The following is a 22,456-nucleotide window of genomic DNA, read 5'->3' as shown; positions in this document are numbered from 1 at the left end:
CATAGTGGACAGAAATTATTTTTTGGAGCGGCACAAATAATTTGTGTGGCATCAGATTTGATGCAGAACAGCTGATTGTTCTGTAAATAGTTTAAAATGTTTATTTAAAAAAACGCCTTGGCTGCGTTTAAAAAAATAGCTGCAAAAAACTTTGTTTATTTGCATAACTCAGTTACTTTTTTGAAGAAGTAACTATATAATTAATTGCCCAACATTGGTCATTATTTACTGTATTTTGCAGACAGAGAGTTACAGGACTCTCTCCCAGACCACAGACTTATAATACAAGTCAGAGCTTTATAAAATTTTTAAAAAAGAATTAAGTTGTGTTTTCAAAATTGGAGTTCAAGTTATTTTTACTTCCAATAGTGTTAACATACTACACAGGTCAATGACTAGAATTTTTTAAGTTTTCATTGTAAGAGGGTTAAAGCAGTTAATTAAAAGTAGTCTAACATAAATGTAAATGCTATAATTTGATTATTTTAATAAACCATGTAACTTGGATGGATTAGATGCTGGTGTGACCACAGTGCACAAGTCTGATGTCGCTCACAGTGGTCAAAGGGATCGCTCAGGGAGTTTGTGTGTTCGCTCAGACACATGAAAAATTAGAGGCAACATTGCTGAGGACATACACAGACTTTGAAAGATTTCCCGAATGCAATCAACACTGTGAAGAAGATGGTTTCAAATGGTAACAGGAAGGCACTGCTGGGATTTGAACCCAGGATCTCCTGTTTACTAGACAGGCGCTTTGACCAGCTAAGCCACAGTGCCTCCTGCTGTCAGGCAACCCGATATTACCTGGTTTTACCTGGTACTGCAGAAGGAGACAAGTTCAATTTTTGGGCACTATTGTTGGCATTCAGAAAATAGTGCTTGAAAATTAAAGCGGCTTCTTAGCTTGCCTCCTGGTTACTCACCAAACCCTTTAAATACTGTCAGAACCATGTAACTTGATTCTTATCTGTGTAATTATTAAAATAAGTAACTCTTTGACCCTCGTGTTTTACCTTCTTACAGGCTGTTTCTTTTTGTTAAGGTCAAAAGATTAAAGCATATTTCTGATAAACTCTTAATTTAAAACCAAACAGAGATGACAAAGCTTTTTATTCTCTCGCTTTACATTTGCAGGATAATAAATAACATCCAGGGTCAAATTTCAGTGAATAAATTTTAATTTTGGAGACTTTGCTAAACATGACAGGCTGTTAGTGAAGAGCAGTAGGACCACCACCACCGTCGAATGATGCACAGAAGACAAACGGTGTGCTCGTCCGTGTGAACTTCAGATGTCATGAGAAGCTGTTTAATGTTCAGGTTGCAGATTTTCATCGCTCCACACAAACACGTTTTTAAAATGTTTGTTTTTACACTTAGAGCCTAGCATGAAGCTTCTCAAGATCCTCGGCGGCAGACGGCCGTATCCTGCTCTCAGCCCGACCAGGACCGCCCTCGCGTCGCTTTTAAACCAGGCCCGGGTGTCCGTTTTACTCGAAGCACTTAAAGATTGGCTCGTGTCCCGTCTCCTTGAGGAAGCACAGCAGGTCGTCCGGTCTGAGCCCCATGATGGCAGCGTTGGTCATCGGGTGGAAGTAGACCATCTTGTGGCCTCCTTCCACCAGGTCCCGGTCCAAGACTAACTTCACGCTGTGACCCTGATTGAAGAGCAGTGCAAGAGCCGTCGCACAGCCCTGACCCACCTGAAGGAGAGGGGAGGAGGAGTCTAAAGCTGTGACCTGTGAATCCAGCTCAATAATTGGCCCTCCCCGTTTTGATCCTCCCTACCTTCAGCTTTTCCAACATGGCTGCCTCATCTGCGAAGCACAGATTTCCACTCTCAACACCAAGCTTCTTGGCGAGGTCATTAAGGTTCACCTGCAGATGGAACGAGAGGAAGTGAGGTGTTAGTCTTTAGTTTTTAAGTCAGAGGTCATGTGGAGGAGCTGACCTGGCGGTCATGGCGGGCCGACACCAGCCACAGCCCCTTCTTCTTCTTGTCCTTTAGGAACAGGTTCTTGGTGACGGCGCCATTCACGCCCTGCAGGTGAGGCATCATCTCCTCCACCGTGAACACCTGCAGGAGGAGGAAAGTGGGTGAGAGCGGGTTCTTTGTGGAAGCTGGGCATGTAGTACCTCACTGTATTACTAACATCAAAGCCTCCTGCAACTCTTCCTGGTTTCCTACATTAAAACAGCTTCTAAGTTCAGTTCAGTTTATTAAAGTTAACAGTTCTTTTTCCTTATTTGCAGTAGCTGTATCCAGTTCTTCATTTCTTGTTCTGATGATCACTGGACTCATTTTTGGAGTTGTTAGGTTTATCTATTCACAAGGAATATGACCCTGTGAATGATTCCCAAGATAGCTGGGCCAGAGAGTGCAGCAGTTCCCCTAAACAAAAGCCTCTTTTACTTAAACAGATACAGATGTGTTTGCCATAGCATATATCCAGAGATGGGCAGTTACGCGTTAACGCATTACTGTAATCCGATTACTTTTTTCAAGTAACGCGTAAAGTAAGGGATTACTATTGCAAAAACGGTAATTAGATTACCGTTACTTTCCCGTAGGAACTCTGCGTTACTAAAACCGTGATTTTTTGCGAGAAGGTCTTATGACAGTGAAGTAAGCGAGTGTAAAAAAGTAAAAAAAAAAGTAACTAAGTAACTAAGCAATTAATTACTTTTGAAAATAAGTAATCAGTAAAGTAACGGGATTACTTTTTTGGGGAAGTAATCAGTAATTAGTTACTGATTACTTTTTTCAAGTAACTTGACCAACACTGTATATATCAGAGAGAGAAGATACAATCTCTCTTATGACCTTAGGATGTGTGTGAGGTATGCCAGAACACTCAGGAAAAGAAGTGTACGTCCTACCATCTCATGGTACACAGAGTCTTAAAGACCTACTAAGGATGAGACATTCTATCAATATGGAAACGATTATATACCTCTAAGCATATATGATTATATGTTTCTAAGTGCAAATGACGATTTTTCGGTTTCAATCCATTTTTCAGTTTCAATCTGCTGGCACTGTTTTGGCGTCCGGGGGCGCGCTGGGGGGGGGGTTTGCATAAATTATAGAGGCCACTAGTGCTGACCAAGCTGCCATCTTTCTCTCTTCCCGTCTTTCAATGGCTGCTTCAATTTCAGCTTGAACCTCCAAACCGCAAGTAAGTAATCATTTTTTGTCATCTTTTCTTGCTGTCCCACTGGGCTGGACATTAGTTTAGTTTTTTTAGCTACATCTGGTGAAGTTGTGGTAAAATGCTGGTATTAGCCTATTCGTCGTAGCAAGCTAGCCTGAAGCTAATATTTGCTCAATTTAGGGACACCCGTGTCTCTTCAGGAGTTGGAGGCCGGTGTTCTAGGAGCGGATCTCAGGATCTCAACAGGCAGTGTTGGGCAGTAACATAATACATGCACCGGCGTTACGTATTTAAAATACAAAATATGAGAATGTATCCGTTACAATTACTGTTCAATAGGTGATATTGAGAATACAGTTAGTTTGTTGAAATAAATGGATTACATGGCGGTATTTACCTGTTTCATATGTTAGGCTATGGTCTCTCTATTTTTGGTAATTCCACACCGGTGGAAACCCAAACAAAACACGCAATAAGAGGCTCTAAAAATTATTATACAAAAATGATTTAATATGAAGGCAATAGCAGAGTGTTACAGGCATCGCCCTAAACAATGTAGCCTCATGGGCAGTGTAGTCCGTGCTGCAGGGAGAATGGACTGCCATACCCGTTATGTGTCTGTGAGCGAGGGAGGGAGAAAAAGGAAAAGTACGAGCTGTTACGGAGCAGAAACGGGAGCTGGAAGCATGTAAATATAATAATAACCACTAAAGCCAAAAAGAGTGTCTGACGAGCCCAGCTGTAAGTAAGCTGTTAAGACTCGACTGTACACCGTGTTCGTGTTTTCCTCCGAAACAATAAGCAGCCTTTCAACGCCTCTCTCTGTCTCTCGCTAGCAAACTTGACCCAGACAACAAAGTAAAGCTAGTTTTCAGCTACGAGCCTGACACGAACCGGAGGTATTAGCCAGAGGTCCCTTTACTACGGTTCGGAGCCGCTGACCTGTTTTATATACGCGCGGAATAGTTTTATATATGAGATCGCTGCAGCCTTACCTAATGTCCACCTACTGTTACTCATTTATATTAAGATTTTAACATCTAGTTGGTGTTGGTATGGCGAGTAGCCTTCAGTAATAGTAATAAATCACACAGCAATAGCACATTCATGTAGTTGTAAAGTATTCAGAATACATTACTTCTATAATCTTTGGTGAAATACATTTCAAAATTAACCTTCCCAACACTGTCAACAGGTTAGCACCTCATACCACAGTGCAGCAAAGCAGTCTCATGAGCGCTGGGAAGGACAAGCCCAGAGCCCAAAACAGACAGTGCAGGAGATGACAAGGTTAGTAATTGTATGGTGAAAATTATACTTTGTTATCTTGATTGGCAAAAGAAAAGTAAATACAAAATCTGCTTCTCACATTTAGGGCATTTCCAAGATTTTTTTTTTTTTCCAAAACTTCAATTTCTTTCATTACAGCTGTCCTGTGCCAGAAGTTCTGTTGACCCACAGTGGGAGGCATCATTTCAGAAACACCAGGAAGATTGAAACTCGTCGCCAGGATCAAGCAGGGCTCGTGATCTTCACCAGCAGCTCCCTCACAAGAAGGATAAACCCAGCATTTCATGAACACTGATGGAGACCTTTGCTTTGTGTAATGTTAGAAGTACTCAGATAATCCTCAGAGGGTCTGGACTTTTACATAATATAATAGAATAGAATTCAACTTTGTTGTCATTGCACATGCACAGGTACAGGGCAACGAAATGCAGTTTGCATCCATCCAGAAGTGCTTTAGCCATGATATAGATATATTACAATATATATTAGCAATAGTATAGATATGTAAGTATATTACAGAAATGGGTCTATTATGGTACGTTACAATGTACACGGTATGAAGTATGTTGTGAATATTCTATAACTATAAGTATGTACAGGCTGTAGTGAGCACAAACTATGTACAGGATATAAATATGAAAAACTACAGAAATCTGAGATATACAGTTATACAGAAATGTGAACTATACAAATTATAAACAGTTGTAGGATTAAAAATCATATGTACAGAATGATTATTTACACAGAACTATACAGTAGTGCAGTTAAGTAATAGCTATAAGCTATAGTAATAGCTTTAAGTCCTGTAGAAAGTTAAATATGTTGTGCTCACTTGTTACTCTGGTATGAATGTCTCTGAATTACTTTATGATAAATAACACACTATTGTCAAAAAACAGTGAAAGAATTCCAGATCACAAGTTTTTAGTTCAAATACAAGTAACAACCTTTGACTTTAATCAGGTTTTATTTAATTGTGTCAGAGAAAACATCATGTGCTCTTCATGTAGCTGAGTACATTCAGTGTTTAAAACAGAAGTTGTGCAGGTCTGAGATCAGCAGTTTTCTGAAACACCAAACTGAGGTACTGTTAATGCTGATGTATAGTGACACAGTTACAGGGGTGATTGATCCTTGTGACTTTTTGTCTTTAAATTGATCAATAAAACAGCTGCAGCTTTCACTGACAGCACATGTGGTACTTTAACCTTTGTACTGTTTTCTTCAGTTAATTTTGGAGTTACTACAAAGATTGAAGATATAGGATGATCTGTCTGCTGTCACTGGGTGGTGCTGAGGTCTGAATCTGAGGACAGCTCCTGTAACCACAAACAGAACGAACAGAATCATCACAAACTGAAATATAAAGTTTATCTCTCAAATCTGAAATACAGCTGATCCTACTCGGGATCTGAAGTTGTTCAGTCCTACAGTTCTGCCGACAGCTGTTTATTTTTTTATTTGTTTTAAAGGCTTTACTAACACATTTTCTAATATCATGTTTACCTTTGAGTTGTTGATGCTTTATAAATGGACATCTGCAAAGATGAGATGATGGAGCAGGGTTCAGTCGAGGTTCAGTCTGCTGCTGCATCCTGGTCACAACATACAGAGGTGTTATCAGCTCAGTATTGAACAAGAAATATTAATATGTTTCAAATTATTTGTCCTAAAGGATGCAAGCTGTACAGAGTACTGCACATGTGACTTTGTGAACATAATTCATTAAAAATAATTTGGACAGTTTTTTAACCTGAATATTTGTAACAAACTCAAAAAAAAAAAAAAAAAAAAAAGCTAAAAAAAATAATCAGGGGAAAAATGTTACATTTTAACTTAAGCTGACAAGCGGAAGTAGTTGGTTTCAGTACATAAGTATCGGGCTTTGCTATTTAATCTGTAGCTATTGACTAATGAGGGGAATTTAAAAGTTGGCTTTAATGTCCTTCCACATGTGGAAAGCGACAGAAAACAAGCAGAGTGAAGCTGACCCCCCACCCACTTGAAACGTAAAGGCAAACAGGCGGAGCGGTTAGTGCTACGTTTGTGCAGATTTGTGCAGGTAAAATTAGCGTTTGTGCTGCTACGGTTTCCGAGATATTAAACTTTATTTTATAGGTCATTCAAAGGTCACCATCCCCCCAGACTGCTCCAAAACGGGCCAAAATGGTCTACTTTTTTAGTGCTACGTTTGTGCAGATTTGTGCAGGTAAAATTAGCGTTTGTGCTGCTTCTGTTTCCGAGATATTAATGAAAATGAAAAGGTCAACCAGCCCCCCCACATTACCCAAATCCAACAAAAGTGGTATCAAACGTTTGTGCTGGTTTGTGCTGCAGAAATTTTCGTTTGTGCTGCTATCATTTTAAAGATATTAATAAAAATTTCTAGAGGTCATCAGAGGTCAACCAGCCCCCCCCACATTAATTAAATCAAACAAAATGGGTGTCAATCAACTGTGCCACGTTTGTGCTGGTTTGTGCTGCTAAAATTTTCGTTTGTGCTGCTTCTGTTTTAAAGATATTAATGAAAATGTAAAGGTCAAAAGGTCAACCAGCCCCCCCACATTACCCAAATCCAACAAAAGTGGTATCAAACGTTTGTGCTACGTTTGTGCTGGTTTGTGCTGCAGAAATTTGTTTGTGCCGTTATTATTTTAAAGATATTAACAAAAATTTCTAGAGGTCATCAGAGGTCAACCAGCCCCCCCACATTAATTAAATCAAACAAAATGGGTGTCAATCAACTGTGCTACGTTTGTGCTGATTTGTGCAGGTAAAATTAGCGTTTGTAATGTAAAGGTCAAAAGGTCAACCAGCCCCCCCACATTACCCAAATCCAACAAAAGTGGTATCAAACGTTTGTGCTGGTTTGTGCTGCAGAAATTTGTTTGTGCCGTTATTATTTTAAAGATATTAACAAAAATTTCTAGAGGTCAACCAGCCCCCCCATATTAATGGAATCAAACAAAATTGATGTCAAACGTTTGTGCTGGTTTGTGCTGCAAAAATGCTTGTTTGTGCTGCTAACATTTTAAAATGTTTAATAAAATAACGTCTTGATGCGTGCTTAATCATCCAGGTAAGTAAATCCCAAAAGGTTGATTCTGTTCATCTGGACATTTTCAGTTGGAGAAACGTTTCGTCACTCATCCAAGTGACTTCTTCAGTCTCAGCTGACTGCAGGTTTCCCCAACCTTATAAACAGTACATTTGCATAGTGAAGGAAACTAGCGCCACTGAATGAACAATGTGCCGGGGGGTTAATTCCATGATTGTTAGTATGCAAATTCTTATGACCATTGATCAATGACAACTAATCAAAGCCTATTGATCAATGGCCATGAGTACCATTCACAGAAAGTGGGGAATGGCTACAATCACAGCATTTTAGGATGGCGAAAGATGTACCCTTGGGCCCCCCTTCTCGATTCAGAGATGGTCAGCATCCTGACAGCCCAATGGACGAAGCCGTCTCTCAGTCTGCTGGTTCTGGCCCGGAGGCTCTTCAGTATCCTTCCTGATGGCAGCAAACTGAAGACGCTGTTGAAGGGATGAGTGGAGTCACCTGTAATGGAGAGGACCTTCCAGATGAGGCAGGTGCAGTAGATCTCCTGGGGAGGGAGGCAAGAGAGGTCCCCACAATGCTCTCAGCTGCTCTCACTACCCGTTGTCATTTTTTCCTGCAGAACCCAATGCAGGAGTCATACCACACAGTGATGCAGCTGGTGAGGATACTCTCAACTGTGCCTCTGTAAAAGGTGCTCATAATGGGGGTTGGATCTCTTGTGCTTCTCAGTTTGCAGAGGAAGTAGAGTCGCTGTTGGTCTTCTCCACATTCAGGGACAGGTTGTTGTTGCTGTACCACTCTGGCAGATGGTTAACTTCACCCCTATAGTAGATCTCGTCGTGGGTCAGCAGAGTGAAGAGAAGGGAGCTCAACACACATCCTTGGGGAGCCCCCGTATTCCGTGTTCTTGGGCTGGAGGTGTTGCTGTTGACCCGTACTGTCTGCTGTCTTCCTGTCAAGAAATCTAGCAGCCCGTTATACAGCAAGGTGCTGATCCCCAGCAGATCCAGTTTGTGAATGAGTTGCTGGGGAATGATGGTGTTGAATGCTGAACTGAAGTCTATGAACAGCACTCTGACATATGAGTCTCTAGTGTTCAGATGTGTGAGGGCTGAGTGAGGGGCAGTTGAAATTCCATCATCGGTTGAGCGTTTTGACCGGTATGCGAACTGAAATGGATCCAGGTTGGGGGAAAGTGATAATTTGATTTGATGCATGACTAACCGTTCAAAGCACTTAACTTAATAATGATGGAGGTGAGTTTGACAGGACGGTAGTCCTTAAAGCAGGAGATAGATGACTTCTTGGGTTCAGTAATGATGGTGGAGGGATCTCCACACACTGTCTGGGGATTGTGTCACCACGGTCTGTAGAGTGGGCTTGTAGTCTGTGATGGTTTGTATTCCTTGCCACTGCCTCCAAGTATCTCTGCTGTCGCTGAAGCTTTGCTGTAACTGATGCCACGTGACAGGTTTGCCCTTGCTGTTCTTAGACTCACCTAATTCCGGCTCTGAAGGCTTGCATTTTTCAACTTTAGGAGCATTTAAACCTGACCTGTGAGCCATGGTTTCTGATTGGCCCAGACAGTGATAGTCCTGGTCTCTGTGACATCATCGATGCATTTTGGGATGTAGGCAGTGACAGTTTCTGTATATTCCTGAAAGTCTGTGGTGTTGTCGTGTGTGGCGGCCTGTGGTGGAAAAGCAGTCCCTCTGAGGACCCTTCTGGCCACACCTGTACCTGCTTACGAACTGGTTTGTTGACTTTGAGCAGGGGCCTGTGGGAACCCATGGCACACCTAGATTTCTGCCTGTACTGACCCTTATGCAAAATAGGTGGAATTAAGACACAGTTCCAAATGCAAACACAACTGATCAGTGCTGAGAGTGGTCCTGTTGCTGAGGTTGGGATGATCCTGTAATCTCTTAAGAACGACCTCCAACGCTTCTATGACTGGGATGCAAGTGAAGACAGATGTAACATCTCTCTCTCACTGTACATGTACTGTTTATAAAATTAGGGAAAAATAACCTGCACAAACAAAATAATTTGCAGGACAAATGTTTGACATCAATTTTGTTCGATTTGAAGAAGGTAGGGGGGGCAACTTCACTCACGGGTGTTTATAAGGTTGGGGAAACCTGCAGTCAGCTGAGACTGAAGTCGTCACTTGGATGAGTGACGAAACGTTTCTCCAACTGAAAATGTCCAGATGAACAGAATCAACCTTTTGGGATTTACTTACCTGGATGATTAAGCACGCATCAAGACGTTATTTTATTAAACATTTTAAAATGTTAGCAGCACAAACAAGCATTTTTGCAGCACAAACCAGCACAAACGTTTGACATCAATTTTGTTTGATTCCATTAATATGGGGCTGGTTGACCTCTAGAAATTTTTGTTAATATCTTTAAAATAATAACGGCACAAACAAAAATTTCTGCAGCACAAACCAGCACAAACGTAGCACAAACGTTTGATACCACTTTTGTTGGATTTGGGTAATGTGGGGGGGCTGGTTGACCTTTTGACCTTTACATTACAAACGCTAATTTTACCTGCACAAATCAGCACAAACGTAGCACTAAAAAAGTAGACCATTTTGGTTTGTTTTGGAGCAGTCTGGGGGGATGGTGACCTTTGAATGACCTATAAAATAAAGTTTAATATCTCGGAAACCGTAGCAGCACAAACGCTAATTTTACCTGCACAAATCTGCACAAACGTAGCACTAACCGCTCCGCCTGTTTGCCTTTACGTTTCAAGTGGGTGGGGGGTCAGCTTCACTCTGCTCAGAAAACATGCTGCTGTTTGCACATATTTAATAATCAGCTCTGCACAGGAGCAGAAGCAGAGTCCAGCCCGTTGCTCTTACAGTATAATACTCATAATAAAAGTACAGTAACCGTGGTTAGTCACCAAGCAGCCCGGTGCGTTTCTCTTGATTTCTTTAGTCAGGGTAAATTCATTCACCTGCACGGGTTAGCTAAACGAACTTTACAAAACATGTTTCCCCGACAGCCGAGTGCTCATTTTAGCTAGCTAGGTCCTTAGGTAGCTAGCTAAGGACCTAAATTACGGATTAGCTTACAAACACATTTAACTTACCAAAAATAATGCGGTGGGGCCTCAGGTCCTCCTGTCCGGTAGTCCAATTTACTGAAGAACACCTCAGGCTGTCACTTTGAAATAGTCGGTAATGTAAACGCTGGACCTCTCAGCATCTGCCATTCCCGAACAGACACGTGCGAGTTTGTCCGTGACCGCAGCCGCGTCGTCAGTGTTTTCTCCAGTCATTGGTCAGCATTATAATATATGCAAATACATGCGGGTCGGAATCCCCGCCCCCCAGCGCGCCCCCGTACGCCAAAACAGTGCCACCAGAGTGAAACTGAAAAATGGTTTGAAACCGAAAAAAAAAATTGTAAGCGAAAACAAAAAAATTACAGTTTCAATTAATTGTTTTTCACTATCAATTTTTTTTCGGTTTCAATACAAGATTTTTCAGTACATTTATTTCAGTTACAATATTTTTTTTCGGTTTCAATCCATTTTTCGGTTTCGTTTCAAGGTGGCATCGTTCTGATTCCACAGACCTCAAGCCTCACTGACAGCAGATAAAGAGTTGCACCAGCAGGGGGCAGCATGATCCTAAGCTGTTCTTAGCTCTGAAGGCTGGAGGTTCAGAGATAACTCCAAATATTTATTCCTCATAAACTTGCACAAAATGGGAAAACCTACAGAACTTCTTTTTTCTTTTCATTAAGGTGTGTTAGGTGTGCACTCGCAGGCCTCACTGGTTCAGAGACTTATCACCGTGAACGAAGCAAGATAGTTAAAGGTCAGCCTATTTTTAATTGCAAGCTGCAAGCTCTGCACCCAACCTCAGATGACTCCAGCTCTGGCCTCTGCTTACAGTCTTTTTATTGAAATGCATACATTTACACAGTTTTAACTTTTAACAGTCATTAAAACTAGAAAAGTGCTGTGTAAGGCTACGTCCACATTGTTTTCTCTCCGTTTTGGCCTCCCGTCCACATTGGGATGGCGTTTTCCCCAAGGAAAAAAACAGCATTTTGAAAATGCTCTCAAAAACGAATAAATTTGAAGACGGTGCATTTGCGTCACAGTGTGGACAGTGAAAACGGAGACTTTCGAAAACAATGACACATTTTAGTCATGTGATGCAGTCATGTGACCAATTTAACAAAGATAGCGGAGGGCATTATACAGCAGTTGTTTTGTCTGCTCTCAATTTTCACATCCCTATTAAAGATTAATATCAGTTTGCACATGCTCCAGATAGCTTTTCTTCAAACCTTTTACTGTTGTGTTACTCGCAGCAGCAACTCCACCTCATTGTTAGTCCATTTAAAAAATGTGTTGCTTTTCCTCAACATTTTGCCGCAATGTTTCAATGAGCCGGTGTTGTGCCAAAAAGTGATTGTCTGCCAAAAACTGATTTCCGGTATTTGCCAAAAACTGATTGCTCGTATTTAAACTGCTATAAGTAACTTGTTGGGCTATAATATGTGAAACATATGTCAAATGCATCCCTCATGGATGACATAAAGTCATCTTGAGCCACAAACAACATTCGTGTAACAAGGTAGAAGCCGCAATCAGTTTTTGGCAGTGACTTTATACAGTTAAAAAAATCTCATTAACATTAAAAATGTCTTTTGTAAGAGTAAGTTGGCCAAGAGGACAGCAGACATGGCAGCAAATATTACAATATTTCTGTAAAAATATTTTAAGTGGGGATAAAGGACCGGATTGGTTATAATGTAAGTACAATAGCAGAGAGTTGTAAAGATACTTGAAAAACAGATATTGTTTTAATTCTCTATATAACCCCTTTGTAAACCCTGTTCACCGAAGTCTCTTTACGAACATACGTAAAGATATTACACATAAAAAATACACAGAAACATTGGAAATCAGTTTTTGGCAGACAATCACTTTTTGGCACAACACCGGAAAGTAAATAAACAGCAGACAGAAATTAGGCCGAATCTTCTTGCATTTCACGCATGCACACTACTGGAACGTAAGCGTTTTAGGCCGTTTCAATGTGGACGCACAACTCTGTGAAAACGACTGAAAACGATAGTGTAAACGCGGAGCGTTTTCAGACAAAAACGCCGTTTTCAAATCTATCCAGGCTAGTTTGGACATAGCTTAAATCTCACTCTGTGGTATCTCTTGTGAAATGGAGGTGTTATTTGAAGACAACATGAGCTTCTGTCTCTTTAAGGGTTTCCAGAGTGTGAAAAGGGAAAACACCCACTGCTAAGTGGCTGTGATCTGTGTATAGTAGTTACCCATTAAAAAATAATAGTAATAAATAAATACAAATAAACAGGTGTAAATGCGGCTGAAGCAACATTGCGCTTTTACTTTTTTTTTGCATTTTCTTCCTCTTCTTCTGTAAAGTATAAAGTACAAACTACAAACAGAGATATAATCTGAGAGAGGGGGAAAGACTTCCTCTTGCCTCACGCCCACTTCTGGTTAACGACACTATTTCTGTTTAGCTTGAGCTTGCTCACGTCATGTGGGTGTATTTATCAGCAAACCACAATTTCATGTTAAAAAAAATCTGCATTAGTGTAATGAAATACTTTATTTTAAATATTTTCTTAATTGTTTATAAAGTTGAGCGTCTCAGATGATTCGGAGCCGATCAAAGCTGTTTTAGGATGAGACGTGGGATACACCCTGGAGAGATGAAAATTGAAATAAATGTAAAAAAGTATAAACATGTCATGCGGTGGTCAGAGCTTGTTAAAGAGTGTTAGTTCTGTTGAAAAGGAAGGAAGCAGAGAGAAGTAGTAAAAAAAACACCTCTTTGTTTCCTTCACAGCTCTTTGGTATCTGCTGTGCTGCTGCTTCACTCTCTCTCTTTACAGAAAGTTGTAGAAGTTTTCAGACGTGTCACTGCTGGATGTGAGGATGGGAGCCACTTTGCTCTGTGAGCTGGGCCTATTCTGTGAGTACATCACTGACTCCTATTGTTTGATTCATACTGATCCATAAACATGTTTTAGTAAGAAGAACAGAGCATCAGTCATTTGTACCATTTCAGGTCATGTGATCAGACGACTCTCATGTTTGTTACCAACATGTTTGTTTGTAGACTGGATTAGATTTTAGTGCACTGACTCAGATCAGAGTGGAGCTGCTTTAGTTTATCTAAGAAAGGTTTGTTTCTCCATCAGCGAATTGAATTGAATATTAATTTTACATCTTAATACAAAATGTCACAAATCATAGTAGACACCAGTAAAACTCCAAGTGTTTTATTTATGATTCAATAAAAGGACTAGAAGTTACAATCCCTGATTATGCATTCATTCAAATGGAGAAAGTCTTGAGGGATGGCAGCCTGGAAACTTTACCAGAGAGACACAACATTGTATGCCTCAACTTAACAGGGTGTTTCAGTCTTTTATCAAAAGCTATTTTGCCAGTTTTTAGATTATTTTTACCTTCCTTGGTTAGGGTTAGGGATTAGAGATCTGAGCTAGATTATAAAATAAAATTTTGTGACATCAGTAGTGGACCTTGGATTCATCGGGTGTTTCGGCCATTATCACTAGACACCCTCATCCAAGGAAGGCCTGCCAGGGTTGATCAGGCCCTGGGGTGTGTTACTGGTTTATGTTATATTGTTGTTTCTCTTCTATTTTCTTCTGTTTATTTTTCTACATTTTATTTTCTTCCATCAATTCACTGTAAAACAAGAAGTAATACTTACCTCTTTAATATTTATGGAGCCTCACTTCTTCAAAGGGATAGAAAAAGTGATAGAGAGAAGTAAGACTAAAGAGAAAAGATAGGAGAGAGGAGAGACAGAAGGGAGGCACCTGATCTGGCATCCCACACCTCCCCGCCGGATAGGGCTGTACACTCTTACCTCCCCACTGCCTCTCAGAAAATGAAAAAAGAAAAAGAACAGAGGGGAGAAGAGTGGCATTTTTTTTCTTTTTCTTTTCTTTTGTCGTTCTTTGGTTAGGTTTCACTACCATGAGGTTAACTTCACAGCTGGGTTGGTTGGTGTTGGGTTTTCTACCCTTTTGATGCTCTCTCTGCTCTCCGCCATGGGTTGATCAGTTCTGGGCATGTGTCTACGATATTTGAGTTTCTACAGAGCTTGGAAAGAAGACAACTTGAAGTTTTGTGGAGATGTTTCACCTCTCAACCGAGAAGTTTTTACAGTTCTAAAACCAAAACATGGGGAATGCAGCTATTTAAACTCTAGTCATGGCATCCCTTACAGTCTGCCACCTACAATGCATTTTTGAGATCCCTTCCGAGGAGCCTGAATCCCTACTCCCATCTAGCATCAGGTGTTGTCAGAAGGCCACATAATAGGGTGAAGCAAGGCCTCAAAATAATTTTGAACCCTCTCAGGTCTTCGGTAGTCTTGAGGGCTGAAAATAGACCAGTTCTCCCATCTCTGTCTGCGTGTTATTGTGACTTCCTACCCTCATTATCAAGTACATTTCTTGACACAGAAACATACACACCAGACTTGTCAGCCTCTCACTCTCACTCACACACACACACAGAACACACACACACCACAGTAATATATAGATAGATAGATAGATACATAGAATGTTATAGCTGAAATAAAACTAATAAGTATGAAGAAAATATAAACAAATAAACATGAACCAGGGGAGCTTGGAGAAAATTTATAGCTGTGTTTGACAGAAAATTATTCAGATCGTATTTCACATTACAAAGACTTGTCAGATAGGACAAGATTTTTAAAAAAAGAAAGAAAAGTCAAAACCTCCAGTGACAATGACCCACACTGTTATTCACACCTTGGCTCATTTGATGAGGCACAGGATCAATATTGAGTTAACGGCCTTCTTAAGGGATTCCACCACTAGGGTTTAAATACCTGGGATTCTCCACCATTTGGTTTTAGAACTGAAGAAGCTTCTTGGAAAAGATATGAAACACCTTCAGGAATCCTAAAGAAGTCCAGTCACTTTCTCACCGAGCTCCTTAGACACTCAAGTATGACATAAACACACTAACATGATCTGTATGATTGACAACCTACACACACATTTTGGTTGTCTTTTATTTGATAATGTCTGACTCTTTTTTTCTTTATTGTAGTGCTCTGTACGCTACTCTGCACTGGACATGCTCAAGGTGACTGAAAAGTTTTACTTTTCTTGTTTCTTTCTTTTTTATTTATTCAGTAAAGATTCATCTTAACTGCGTTATGAGTCTTAAGCACTTCACATTGTTGTTTTCATTTCATTGTTCATCACTAATTTATAATTTTATGAATATAAACACAGTTTGTGTTTTGAATAATAAAATATATATATGAACAATATATGAACAGTGTCTGTGTATGCATCTGTGACAGTATGTCACAGATGCATAAAAGTGTTTGTTAACTTTGTGGTTGTGTTGGATTCTAGATGCTGTGTTAACTATTGAACCCAGCTGGTCCAGTTTTTTCATTGGAGAGTTTGTTACCTTCAAATGTGACATGAATGAAGGAGAAGACACTGACTGGTATTACGAAATCAAGAAGGACGGTCGAAAATTTGTGCCCTACAACACAGACAAAGACTTTAGATTAGAAATTACATCTACACGTGACAGTGGTGAATATCAGTGCTCTGGTAGCTGGGTGAGCTCACATCATATAAAGAACAGTAGTACTGTCTCTATAACTGTATTAGGTAAGTCTTCAGTGACCGACAGCACAAATATATGATCCCTGTTCAAATACTCAACTGAATTATAAAATAGAGAACATTTAATTAAATTTGTCACTGAAATTTGAACTTTAACCAAGATCACTGTACCTGTTACTTCGTTCACAGTAAAGTCAGTGCTACAATACTGACAGACCCTGAAATTTATCATTAGCAGGTGTGTGAGTTTTAACAACAGCAATTATGGATGAAATTCAATTTAATTACATTTCTAAAGGAAAATAAGAAACATCAAAAGCTTCATGAAGTTTGAAGTGAAGATGTTTCTGTTATCTAAACCAAAACATGAGGAAGAGACATTTAAAGCATCATTATGTTTCCTTCAACAGAGAATAGACAAACATTTATGCTGTGGCTATTTAGAGATCAACTAATAAAAATATAAACTTTATTGTTTTTCAGTGTTCATATGTTGTTATAACGAATCACAGATATTTATTTATTTTTCTTCCTCTATCATAACAGCAGATAAACCCAGGGCCACACTGACAACAGGAACAACAATCATACCAGTAGGGGGCAGTGTGACACTGACCTGCTCTGTGCAGAGCTCTGATGGATGGAAATATGAGTGGTTCAGACGAACCCAAACAACCTCTGAAGTTCAAATCAGAGATCAACAAAACAGAGATATCAGAGTATCTGAAGGAGGAAACTACAGCTGCAGAGGAACAAGAGGATACCCAGTTTACTACACTGATAGAAGTGATGATGCCACCATTGAGAAAACCAGTGAGTTCAGTCATTTAGTTTGAAATATATATTCATTGTGTGTGTGTGTATGTATGTATGTATCTATCTATCTATCTATCTATCTATCTATCTATCTATCTATCTATCTATCTATCTATCTATCTATCTATCTATCTATCTATCTATCTATCTATCTATCTATCTATCTATCTATCTATCTATCTATCTATCTATCTATCTATCTATCTATCTATCTATATTTAACAAGAAGCAATGATCAAGAAAAAACATCAAAAATAATGCTACTCTGTGACTGTGATTATTGCTACCATCCTCAGCACCCCCAGTCACCTGCAGACAGCTACAACAGGAGGCTAGCATATTAAGATAATAAAACACCCTAAAGAGTGGCCAGTTTATTAAGGACTCACAGACAAATCAGTTTCAGTTTGGGATGGGGATAAAGTGGCAGGAGTGAAACTGAGCAGTACAACATTTTTGAGTGGCAGTTAGTACAGTATTGCATGGAATAAGGGTTTTTATTTTTATGAAAATACTAATAAAAATGAGGTGACCAGTGCAGAGTGTAGTATGTACCTGTGAAATTGTAGGACAGTTTCTCTCTCCTGTTGAGTGTGTTGTGTGTGTTTAAGTGTTGTGGTTGAGGTGTCGAATGGCTTGGTGGTAAAAACTGTTTTTAAGTCTTGTAGTCTGAGCAGACAGACTCCTGTAACACCTGTCAGATGGTAACAAGGAACAGCTTTGTGAGGATTGACCATCTCACATCTTCTGTTTTGAGTGTTAGAGTTACAGCCTCACTGTCTTCCTGAGGGAAGAGGATCTGCTTTTTGTTGTCTGCATCAAAACGAGCGTAGAAGTTGTTAAGCTCGTCTGTGAGAGATGCGGTGAGCTGAACACTGCCTGTGTTTTCGTTCTTGTTGTCAGTGATGCAGCGCAGTCCATTCCACAGTCGCCTGGCGTCAAATCTAGTGTGATATTCGATTATTACTGTACACAGAAGCTGAGCTCATTTACAGTGGCTTGCAAAAGTATTCGGCTGAACTTTTCCACATTTTTGTCACATTACAGCCACAAACATGAATCAATTTTATTGGAATTCCACATGAAAGACCAATACAAAGTGGTGTACACGTGAGAAGTGGAACCAAAATCATACATGATTCCAAACATTTTTTACAAATAAATACCTGAAAAGTGGGGTGTGCGTAATTATTCAGCCCCTGAGTCAATACTTTGTAGAACCACCTTTTGCTGCAATTACAGCTGCCAGTCTTTTACGGTATGTCTCTACCAGCTTTGCACATCTAGAGACTGAAATTCCTGCCCATTCTTTGAAAAACAGCTCCAGCTCAGTCAGATTAGATGGACAGCGTTTGTGAACAGCAGTTTTCAGATCTTGCCACAGATTCTCGATTGGATTTAGATCTGGACTTTGACTGGGCCATTCTAACACATGGATATGTTTTGTTTTAAACCGTTCCATTGTTGCCCTGGCTTTATGTTTAGGGTCGTTGTGCTGCTGGAAGGTGAACCTCCGCCCCAGTCTCAAGTCTTTTGCAGACTCCAAGAGGTTTTCTTCCAAGATTGCCCTGTATTTGGCTCCATCCATCTTCCCATCAACTCTGACCAGCTTCCCTGTCCCTGCTGAAGAGAAGCACCCCCAGAGAATGATGCTGCCACCACCATATTTGACAGAGGGGATGGTGTGTTCAGAGTGATGTGCAGTGTTAGTTTTCCGCCACACATAGCGTTTTGCATTTTGGCCAAAAAGTTCAATTTTGGTCTCATCTGACCAGAGCACCTTCTTCCACATGTTTGCTGTGTGGCTCGTGGCAAACTGCAAATGGGACTTCTTATGGTTTTCTGTTAGCAATGGCTTTCTTCTTGCCACTCTTCCATAAAGGCCAACTTTGTGCAGTGGACGACTAATAGTTGTCCTATGGACAGATTCCCCCACCTGAGCTGTAGATCTCTGCTGCTCGCCCAGAGTCACCATGAGTGTTGCTAGCTGTCACTAATTGGTCATGATAATGTAATTGTAACCTATGCTGTTGGACAGAGAAATAACATCGTGGAAGAGAGATAAAGTCAGTAAAAAACGTCTTAGATGCATTTATAATTAATTTCTTTTGGCAATTATTGTTTTTTTAATGTCACAATTCCAACCCTGCTCCTTTATCCTTTATCCCGTCTCGTTTGCAGTTTGCCACAAGCCACAAGCCACACAGCAAACATGTGGAAGAAGGTGCTCTGGTCAGATGAGACCAAAATTGAACTTTTTGGCCAAAATGCAAAACGCTATGTGTGGCGGAAAACTAACACTGCACATCACTCTGAACACACCATCCCCACTGTCAAATATGGTGGTGGCAGCATCATGCTCTGGGGGTGCTTCTCTTCAGCAGGGACAGGAAGCTGGTCAGAGTTGATGGGAAGATGGATGGAGCCAAATACAGGGTAATCTTGGAAGAAAACCTCTTGGAGTCTGCAAAAGACTTGAGACTGGGGCGGAGGTTCACCTTCCAGCAGGACAATGACCCTAAACATAAAGCCAGGGCAACAAAACAGGGCAGGGCAATCTGAAAACTGCTGTTCACAAACGCTGTCCATCTAATCTGACTGAGCTGGAGCTGTTTTGCAAAGAAGAATGGGCAAGGATTTCAGTCGCTAGATGTGGAAAGCTGGTAGAGACATACCCTAAAAGACTGGCAGCTGTAATTGCAGCAAAAGGTGGTTCTACAAAGTGTTGACTCAGGGGACTGAATAATTACGCACACCCAACTTTGCAGTTATTTATTTGTAAAACTTTGTATTGGTCTTTCACGCGGAATTCCAATAAAATTGATTCCTGTTTGTGGCTGTAATGTGACAAAATGTGGAAAAGTTCAAAGGGGGCGAATACTTTTGCAAGCCACTATATGTCCCATTTCCCATCCCAAAATAAATTATAAAGAAGCCATATAAGGTATCAGACCTGAAATACAAGATAAATATACAAAAGTGACACTGGGCAGGTAAAATAATAATGCAAAAATACTAAAAACAGAGAACACAACACAAACATAAATCACTTGACAAACCTAAAAGGAACCATGACTGTTATTTACAGCAAGTGGTGCCAGTGTTTAAAAGGTTGTCAAGTGTGCCAAATTCAGTGAAGAGGTTATATAATATTGTTATATATTTAAATTGGAGTTTACTTTTAAGACTTAACTCTGACTTTGTGCAATTCGGTTACGTTTAATAACATAACAGTTCATTTTCCTTATTTGCAATAGCTGTGTCCAGTTCTTCATTTCCTCTTCTGATGATCACTGGACTCATTCCTGGAATCATATTTATTTTGCTCCTGTTCCTGTTCCTGTACAAAAAGGTCTACAAAAAGAAAGGTGAGACTTTTTTTTCTTCTGATATTACATATTTTACTCTTTAAAATATTTAAATATGGAGATGCAACATTCCAAAACTGAAAACTGTTCACAATATTGTATAATACATAATAAACTATGTGAACGTTAGTGTCTTATTTTGAATTTTTAATAAAGGTTCTGCCGATGACCAGAGGGTGAGTCAGAATGAAAATCAACAACAAGTCTACTCCTCTCTCCTCCATGGTTAGTTTTCTTTTTACCTAGTTTAAAATATCCTGATGCTTTTCTCTTCTGCAGCTTTAACACTGTTGAATTAAAGAAAACTAAGACAATAATGAAATTTAATCATGTACAGCATTTATGAGTAATAAAACATTTTCTAATTTCACTGTATGTTTGTGCTTACACTGACATTAAAGCTTATCTTATCTCATCTCGTCTTAGTATAAATGTTACTGACAAGAATACTTGTGTTTACATTATGTGGTGACTCATTTTCTCTGACTTGTAGGTGATCGTTCTGTCTATGAAACAATCAGAGGCTCTGGAAAAACTCAAAACGGTACAGTATCAACTTGAATATATAGTTTGTGGAAGCCGGGATTAGAACGTAACAGTGATTATTATTAATGTCAATACTAATATTATTATTTTAATCTAATGTTTTTTTTTTATTTAATTAATATTGTAATCACAAGAATGTGATCACACCTATAATAATAATAATGAACTGCAGAGCTGTTTCAGACTGAGAGTATATTTGAATATATTTTACAGAAGTTCAGTGTTGTTCATGAATCCACTGGAAGAGAGCATTCATCTAATGTGCTCATTTAAAGCAGAATGTATTTGGAATTGTGAATTTATTAATTTATCTGTGCTTTACCACCCTTGCTCTATATGAAGCTGGGTGACCTGTGTGCTGTAGGTCCAGTGGCTCCTTCTTGTGGAAAGTCAGCGATTCTTTCTATCGAAAGTGGGTGAGCTATGAGAAGTGACAGTAGTTTGAGCATCTCCTTTCCTATAACTCAGTGGTTCCCAAGCTTTTTTTTCTAGACCCCCTTTTTGTTTTACAAGAAAATCTTCGTTGTCCAGGTGAAGCCAAAGACAAGATATGCTTCATCATATTTTCTATGGCTTGGAAGGAAGTTGGGTGTGATGTGGGTGCAGTGGGTCCGATTCTTTCTACCCAAACTGGGTGAGCTATGAGAAGTGACAATAGTTTGAGTGTCTCCTTTCCTCATAACTGAAGACTAATTCTCATTCTCAACCATCAGAGCTTTGCCAGGTCCTATTCCCACATATTTCCCACCATTCACAGACCATCAAGTTACAATCTATGGGCACAAATATACATTAACGTTTCCTAGTAAAGTGTTTAGGTTTAACATTATAACTAAACATCTGAAATATGTTTTAAAAATGATTCGCTGATTTTTTGTTTTTATATTATATATGTTTTAACTTCTCTTTGATGTAAAAAAAAAATAATTGAAATATCAGTAGGAATGTTTTGATGACGCAAACATTATTAAATCACGTTCTAAGGGAGGCAAATTTCTAAAAGGTTCATTAATGAGATTTTCATGCAATTACTGTTTCAGTGTTTTCATTTTTAATGGTTGTGATTTTCTCCTTAACATTGTACAATAAGTTGGTTAGTGTCATCATAAGGCGTGGCAGGCAGGCAGGACCCAGTATGCAGACTCGTAGAGGCAGAACTTAAACTCAAGGTCCACTGCTTTATTGCAGGCATAAGTCAAAAACAGAACAAACATAAGAACAAACCTGATAAACCCGATAAACATAATGGCACAAAACACAAGGGCAAGCATGGCACAAGAACTCACACAACGATAGACACACAGGGCAAAAAACTGGGACTCGCAGAACCAAAACCTAAGAACTAGAACTCAGAAAAAACTAAAGAACTAAGGAGCCAGGAATACTTAAGACAGAAACCAAAACCAAGAGACCCGCAACAACACATGAAATCAAGGAATAATAATACAAACAGAAAACACTGGGTCACTGACCCAGGACCGTAACAGTTAGAAATCATGTTAAACAATACAATATAGAGTTAATGTTTTC

General features: G+C 39.6%; 1 protein-coding gene, 3 long non-coding RNA genes and 1 other non-coding gene across 5 annotated transcripts; 2 read left to right on the top strand and 3 right to left on the bottom strand.

Moving 5' to 3' along the window:
* Positions 1-706: 706 nt before the first annotated feature.
* On the bottom strand, positions 707-780 carry trnat-agu (transfer RNA threonine (anticodon AGU)). The gene has a single exon. It is a non-coding gene; the product is annotated as a tRNA-Thr (tRNA).
* A 316-nt stretch (positions 781-1,096) lies between these two features.
* Positions 1,097-2,886, bottom strand: LOC113014179 (prolyl-tRNA synthetase associated domain-containing protein 1-like). The gene is made up of 4 exons (XM_026155541.1): positions 2,877-2,886; positions 1,955-2,124; positions 1,792-1,881; positions 1,097-1,706 (listed from the first exon to the last, which is right to left on the bottom strand). Exons 1-4 carry the CDS (start codon positions 2,884-2,886, stop codon positions 1,494-1,496), a joined length of 483 nt encoding a protein of 160 aa, XP_026011326.1. The 3' UTR covers positions 1,097-1,493.
* Positions 2,887-3,100: 214 nt separating this feature from the next.
* LOC113019217 (uncharacterized) lies at positions 3,101-4,862 on the top strand. Its single transcript, XR_003271988.1, has 3 exons — positions 3,101-3,182; positions 4,354-4,448; positions 4,587-4,862. It is a non-coding gene; the product is annotated as an uncharacterized LOC113019217 (long non-coding RNA).
* Positions 4,863-5,630: 768 nt separating this feature from the next.
* On the bottom strand, positions 5,631-10,943 carry LOC113019213 (uncharacterized). The gene is made up of 3 exons (XR_003271985.1): positions 10,627-10,943; positions 5,955-6,043; positions 5,631-5,767 (listed from the first exon to the last, which is right to left on the bottom strand). It is a non-coding gene; the product is annotated as an uncharacterized LOC113019213 (long non-coding RNA).
* A 9,924-nt stretch (positions 10,944-20,867) lies between these two features.
* LOC113019216 (uncharacterized) lies at positions 20,868-21,677 on the top strand. The gene is made up of 3 exons (XR_003271987.1): positions 20,868-20,924; positions 21,269-21,338; positions 21,458-21,677. It is a non-coding gene; the product is annotated as an uncharacterized LOC113019216 (long non-coding RNA).
* Positions 21,678-22,456: the final 779 nt, after the last annotated feature.

This window comes from Astatotilapia calliptera, chromosome 3 (genome assembly GCF_900246225.1).
Source record: "Astatotilapia calliptera chromosome 3, fAstCal1.2, whole genome shotgun sequence".
Classification (NCBI taxonomy): Eukaryota; Metazoa; Chordata; class Actinopteri; order Cichliformes; family Cichlidae; genus Astatotilapia; species Astatotilapia calliptera.
This window is presented reverse-complemented; position numbering and strand designations above follow the sequence as displayed.